This window comes from Vicia villosa, linkage group LG3 (genome assembly GCF_029867415.1).
Source record: "Vicia villosa cultivar HV-30 ecotype Madison, WI linkage group LG3, Vvil1.0, whole genome shotgun sequence".
Classification (NCBI taxonomy): domain Eukaryota; kingdom Viridiplantae; phylum Streptophyta; class Magnoliopsida; order Fabales; family Fabaceae; genus Vicia; species Vicia villosa.
In genome coordinates this window covers 17,276,611-17,283,838 of record NC_081182.1, presented here as the reverse complement: position 1 = coordinate 17,283,838, position 7,228 = coordinate 17,276,611, and the positions used below count along the sequence as shown (strand labels likewise).

Here is a 7,228-nt window from a genome sequence, read left to right as displayed (position 1 = left end):
ATAGCTGCATGTATTCCTGAGGCAGAGCAAATGCGATATAGGGGTAGAAAAGGAATCCCCACCTTCAATGTCATGGCTAGTTGTGATTTTGATATGTGTTTCACATTTATATCAGTTGGATGGGAGGGATCAGCACATGACACACGTGTTTTTCTTCATGCAATCAACACACCGGCGTTAAACTTTCCAAAGCCACCAAAAGGTATTATTATATGTATTACTATAAGTTTATTTTCTTTTTCTTTTAGGGGGAGTTTGTTTTATAAAAAAATACATCTTTACTCTTTTTGTACAGGTAGATATTATTTGGTTGACAAAGGATATCCTGATAAAGAAGGATATTTGGTGCCTTATCCTAAGATAAGGTATCATCTATCGCAATTTGAAAATGAATCTCCAACTAATGCACAAGAAGCTTTTAACCGTGTACATTCATCTCTTAGAAGTTGTATAGAAAGGTCATTTGGAGTGTTAAAGAAAAGATGGAAGATACTTAATAAAATGCCGCAATTTAGTGTTAAGACTCAAATTGATGTTATAATAGCAACATTTGCATTGCATAACTATATTCGCATCAACTCACGTGATGATCCAATGTTTACCGTCCTTGACCAACATCCAAATTATGTACCTCATGATGATCTTTCAGATAGTGTTGTTGGTCCTCAAGGTGGGGACATACCAGAAGGAGACGCAGGGAGATCAACCAAGACAAAGGAAATTCGTAATAATATTGCTGCTTTAATTTGGAATAATAGGCGATAGACTTATTTTGATTATTATTGCTGTTTAATTTGGAATAATAGGCGATAGACTTATTTTAATTATTATTTTAAATTAATATAACTATTTGAGATTATCTTAATTTTTATTATATGTATTGCAACATTTACATATGTGTGTTTAATATATTTTCTTATTATGTTTAATTTTATGTATCTTAAATATTAATTTAACATACATTTTATTATAAATTAATTTTTTTTATATTAGTATATGTTTGCCAATTTCGCATGGAATCGTTTTTCAAGTTTCGTAGTTTACTATTGTATGCGTACACCTCGATATGAAACAATAATTTTTTATTATAAAATTGAAACAAATTATTTTTAAAAATATTTAGAATATGAAAATTAATATAACAATAGTATATAAAAAATTTAATAAATTTAAATTACTATATTTTAAAATAACTTAAATATAGATTGTATTAAAAATCTTAGAAATGTCCTTTTATGTCATTTTACATTAATCAGCTAGTAAACCGCTAAATTTTCCAAACACTTTAATTAGCTTATCAGCTATCAGTCATCAGCCATCAGCTATAAGCTATAAGCTATCAGCCATCAGCCATCAGTCATAAGCTATCAGACATAAGCTAGCTTATCAATCAACCGCTATTTTTACCAAACAGAGCCTAAGGCCTCCAAACTCTTTTCCAATTAGTGCTATATTTAAATTAACATCTTCTCCAAACAATATTTTATAGTATTTAAATATTATAATCACCATTACTATCTTGTTTTTTTTAATAAAAAGATTAACTTTGCGTTAAATATAAAAACTACAAAACTATTTATATATGAATATTTTTATATTTTTAATTGAAAGATGCGAGAGTATTCGTGACTGGATTTTTTTAGAAATTAAAAGTCTTTATTAATTGATATTGTCGTGTTAGAGTGTGTCCTCTCAATTCTAGTAAAAGGATTAATATATATTTTATTTATATATTAACTTTCTTTTATCTAGTTCTAATATAAAATATGCATTTTGTTTAATTTTTTCATTTTAAAATTATTGTTTTCTTATTTGTCATTATTGTAAACTAGTATTTTTACCTGTGCGATGCCCAGAAAAAATTAAGAATAAATATTTGATTTTTATAACAAAAAAATATGAATGTAAAAATATTTATATGTTTATATGTTATGAATATAAAAATAATAATAAATTAGTGGAGTGGAGTTTTTGAAATTAACAATTAATTAAGAATATGAAGAGTTTTTAGTATTGAAGGATATGAATAATTAAATGCAATTAAGTGGGATATTGATGGATTTAATGAAAAGATAGGAGGGAAATCTTGTATTTTGTCTTAATATATTAAGGATTTATTTTATTTTATTTAAAGTGCTGTCAACCAAATATTTGAATTTTCACTACTCAAAACAAAAACAAGTCGTTGAAATTTTAATTGAATGACAAAAAAAAAAGAAGCTAGTTTAACCGTAAAGTTTAGTGTCATTGAATAAATAAATTAAAAGTGCAACATCTAATAAAGAAAAAATAAAAATAAAAATTTATTATTAGAAAAATTCAAAAATATAAAATTATAAAAAAAAGTTTAAAATTTAAATAATTATGAAAATTTTAATAAGTAATTTATCAATTAAAAACTAATAATTTATTAATTAAAAGTTTAAATAAAGAATATTTTTTTATTCTTAATAACTTAAATTACTTTATAATAAAATTGGCCTTGGCCTCCATATATGTTGGACCGGTCCTATATCTATATATATATATATATATATATATATATATATATATATATATATATATATATATATATATATATATATATATATATATTACTTATGTACACAATTATCATTCAGTTGTTTACAATTTTTTTTATGTGAAATGCTAACATTATGTTATGATGATTGAGTGTAAAACAAGTTATTAGGACAAGCTGGTCATGAAGTATAATTGGATTGATGTTTGTATAAAATAAAATTTAAGAATTGATATATTATAAGGACTATGAAACTATGATTGATTTACATGCAAAATAAAAGAGTAATTCTAAATATGAATTTAAAGATTGCTTGTTTAATGTTATGACCAAAAATAGTATGTGGAACTCAGTTATAGGATCAAGACAAAACAATTTCGGCTAATAATTTTCAGTGGAGATACGAGGTTTTCTCCAAGCCTTATACTATGTCTGTTGTCCCTCTCACACCTCTATTTAAATGTCCTCATTGAACATTGAGAACCAGCTGCTTCTGGCACCTTCTCCCTCGAATTGAGAAGAAGGATCCAGGCCAGGTGTAGGCTCATACTCCTCTAGTTTCGAACCACCTTAATCATCAACGATCGCGTGTCACGTTTGTTTGATTCAAACAAACATGACCCGCCTTCGCACCATCGCATTCCTTTCCATATTATTAGTACTCTTACCTGCCATTGTCGCCGCAAAAGGTGGCAATGCTGGTAAGGGAAAGGCACAACATAACCGCGTAGCTAATATTCACAATGTTACTTATGATGGCAAGTCACTCTTTGTTAATGGAAGACGCGAGCTTCTCTTCTCCGGTTCCATCCATTACACTCGCAGCACTCCTGATGTATATAATCTCGTCTTTCTTTATTATATTCATCATTGATTATTGTTATAATAACAATGAATAATGGATTATGATGTTGTGTGCAGATGTGGCCAGTCATTCTTGAAAGAGCAAGACATGGGGGTTTGAATGTTATTCAAACTTATGTGTTTTGGAATGCTCATGAGCCAGAAGAAGGCAAGGTATATAATTTATAAAACCACGAATGTATGCAATTTGTTTATGTGATGTGAATGTGGTCGTAAACTTGCATTATTTTGCAGTTCAACTTTGAAGGCAACTGTGATTTGGTGAAGTTCATTAAGTTGGTTCAAGAGAAAGGCATGTATGTGACTCTCAGGGTTGGACCTTTCATTCAAGCCGAATGGAATCACGGGTATGTGTGTATGTATGTTTATACATTGTTTAATATTATTATGATGATTCTTTTAACTCGAGAAACAATTTTGTATATCAGAGGTCTTCCATATTGGCTAAGAGAGGTTAAGGGGATGGTATTTCGTACTGATAATGAACCATATAAGAAACACATGCAAGCATTTGTAGGAAAAGTTATACAAATGATGAAAGATGAGAAACTCTTTGCTCCCCAAGGAGGACCCATCATCTTGGCACAGATTGAAAATGAGTACAACCATGTCCAACGTGCCTATAAAGAGTTCGGAAAAAGATATGTCCAATGGGCTGCAAATATGGCAGTAGCTTTCGATGTTGGTGTTCCGTGGATCATGTGCAAGCAAACTGACGCTCCTGATCCCGTCGTAAGTTAATTGATTGAAATGTTTTTCATTATTTTATATATACAATTTCTTCTAGGTCTAATAGCCTAGTGGAAGAAATTTCACCACTTAAGGGTGAATAACAGAGATGTCGCAGATTCAAACTCGCCTCCCCTGCAATCAGATATTCCTGCACAGTTACCAACTGAACTGTCTTAACGACACTTTATATATACAATTTATGCACGAAAGAAAGTGCTAAGACTAATAATTTATTTGGCAGATCAATGCATGCAATGGAAGACATTGTGGTGATACCTTTACCGGACCAAATAAGCCATACAAGCCAGCTCTATGGACTGAAAATTGGACTGCCCAATACCGATCTTTTGGTGATTCTATATCTAAGAGATCTGCAGAAGATCTTGCCTTCTCAGTTGCCCGATTTTTCTCCAAGAATGGAAATTTGGTCAACTACTATATGGTAATTATTATTATTATTACTATATAATTGTAATGTAATGCAAATGGTGACTCAACTTAACTTGAATGAGTGATTGAATTGTAGTACCATGGTGGAACAAACTTTGGAAGAACCAGCTCCGCCTTTACAACAACTCAATACTACGACCAGGCTCCTCTCGATGAATATGGTCTTGAGAGGGAACCAAAATGGAGTCATCTTAGGGATGCACATAAGGCTATGCTCCTTTGCAGAAAGGCTATTCTTGGAGGTGTTCCCACTGTCGAGAAGATCAACGCCTTCCACGAGGTATAGTAAAGTTATGCATATGCAATACGCAGGAATCTTCATCGTAATAACTTTGAAACGTAACACATTGTGCAGGTTAGATTATTTGAGAAGAAAGAAGGAAATATCTGTGCTGCTTTTATCACTAACAACCACACTACTCAAGCAGCTACCATCAGTTTCAGAGGTTCTAACTACTTCTTGCCTGCACATTCCATCAGCGTCCTCCCCGATTGCAAGACTGTTGTTTTCAACACACAAAGCGTAATCATCTACCTATCTAACTTATGTGTTTATTGTACATTATTTCCAACCATCGAACTACGATGATAATTGATTGTTTCGTTCGTCATATAATGATCAAACAGATTGTATCCCAACATAATTCAAGGAACTTTGTGAAGTCTGCTGTCGCAAACAACTTCAAATGGGAGGTGTTTTCTGAGCCAATTGTAAATGCCAAGAAAGTCCCACCAACTGAGTTAAAACCAGTTGAGCTTTACACCATGCTTAAAGACACCTCTGATTACGGATGGTTCACCACTAGGTGAGGATTCATTCATTCAACCGTAAAATTGGCTCGCTCGTTGCTTCGCTATATCGTATATATATGTGAAATAATGTATTTTCTTCTGCAGCTTTAATTTGACTCAAGCAGACATGCCAAATAAGGGTGGAGCAACTCCGGTTCTTAGCATTGAGACACTTGGACACACACTATCCGCATTTGTTAATGGACAATACATTGGTAAGCACACAAACTTTAGTACTGAATAAATGGCTATTTCTGTAAGAGGTAAGAAATTTGATATGATTTTAACTTTCGGTTTTAAATAGGCTTTGGACATGGTTCCCATGAAAAGAAATCTTTTCTATTTGAGAAACCTGCAAACTTTAAGGTTGGAACCAACTACGTATCCCTCTTGGCTACCACTGTTGGACTACCAGTAAGACACTTTTCCCTTTTTAACTAACGACCACGACTAAACAAACTATTGTTAATGTTTTATTGCTTGAAATAATACAGGACAGTGGATCTTACATGGAAGCTAGGAGTGCAGGACCCGATACCATATTCATCATTGGTCTCGCCAGAACAATTGATCTATCAAACAACGGTTGGGGCCATAAGGTAAAATCGAAGCCGAATTTATTCATTTTTGCTATACATTCAAGTGAAGGCAGTGTCATAATATACAAAATTTGATTTTCAGGTTGGTCTCAAAGGTGAGGAACTTCGAGTTTTCACCGAGGAAGGATCAAAGAACGTTAAGTGGACTCCAGTAGCAGGGCCTGCGCGCCCTGTCTCCTGGTTTAAGACGAGATTCGCCACACCAGAAGGAAAAAGTCCAGTTGCTATCAGGATGACAGGTATGGGAAAAGGCATGATTTGGGTGAACGGTAAGAGCATCGGCCGTCACTGGATGAGCTTCCTTTCTCCTCTCGGTATACCAACTCAATCAGAGTACCATATCCCGAGATCTTACCTTAACGCCAAAGACAATTTGCTTGTTATATTGGAAGACGAAAAGGCCTCTCCCGAAAATATTGAGATAATGAATGTTGACAGAGACACTATCTGCAGTAACATCCGAGAGAACGATCCTGCCAATGTCAATTCGTGGGTATCTAGACACGGACAGTTCCGTGCAGTCACCAAAACTTCAGGGCCACAGGCTTCACTCAAATGTGCCACGGGCAAAAAGATTGTGGCTATCGAATTCGCAAGCTTTGGTAACCCTTCTGGTGTTTGTGGAATGTTTAACCTCGGAACCTGTAACGACGCTTCTGCTAAAAGCGTCGTTGAGAAGGAATGCTTGGGGAAAGAAGCATGTTTGGTTGCAGTGAACCGTGCAAACTTCAACATGAAAGGTGGTGATGCTTGCCCGGATTTGGTGAAGAATCTTGCTATACAAGCAAAGTGTTCTTACTAGAGAAGGGTTCGGTTCGATTTGATCATAAGAGCGGAGAGAAGCTTTAAAATGTCATTGTAGCAAATCAATGTATCTTTTATGCTTTTCACAGCTTCTTATAACTTCATTTAATTAAATATATATAAATATACAAGAAGTTTACAGAAATTTAGTTTTGTTTTGTATGATCTTGTTTGTGTGTGTGTGTGAGACTCACATCAATATCTCTCAATTTTGTTACTTATATAGTATCAGAATATGAAAACTTATTTTCCAAACAAATATGAATATACCATTATCTAATTTCTGTTCACTTATTTATATTACATATATTATATATCAATTATTCCATTCACAAATAGTAAAAAAATAACCCTTAGCAGACTTTAAGAAGGACACAGCTAGTTTTTCTCTTTTATCTCTTTTAGGATCTCAAATACTAGTTAGCATATGTGTCATTCATATCATCAGTTGGCATATTATTATCAT

General features: G+C 33.0%; 1 protein-coding gene across 1 annotated transcript; it reads left to right on the top strand.

The window, feature by feature from the left end:
* The first annotated feature begins 2,995 nt into the window (after positions 1-2,995).
* LOC131655022 (beta-galactosidase 13-like) lies at positions 2,996-6,907 on the top strand. Its single transcript, XM_058924931.1, has 12 exons — positions 2,996-3,356; positions 3,443-3,538; positions 3,620-3,732; positions 3,814-4,117; positions 4,359-4,559; positions 4,644-4,847; positions 4,923-5,090; positions 5,195-5,373; positions 5,465-5,574; positions 5,664-5,773; positions 5,854-5,958; positions 6,041-6,907. The coding sequence occupies exons 1-12, from the start codon at positions 3,138-3,140 to the stop codon at positions 6,758-6,760; spliced, it is 2,529 nt and encodes an 842-aa protein (XP_058780914.1). The 5' UTR covers positions 2,996-3,137; the 3' UTR covers positions 6,761-6,907.
* The last annotated feature ends 321 nt before the right edge of the window (positions 6,908-7,228 follow it).

Coding starts and splice junctions, on each gene's coding strand:
- LOC131655022 (XM_058924931.1), top strand. CDS start 3,138: ATGACCCGCCTTCGCACCATCGCATTCCTTTCCATATTATTAGTACTC. Junction 3,539..3,619: donor ATGAGCCAGAAGAAGGCAAG/GTATATAATTTA, acceptor ATTATTTTGCAG/TTCAACTTTGAAGGCAACTG. Junction 5,959..6,040: donor ACAACGGTTGGGGCCATAAG/GTAAAATCGAAG, acceptor TTTGATTTTCAG/GTTGGTCTCAAAGGTGAGGA.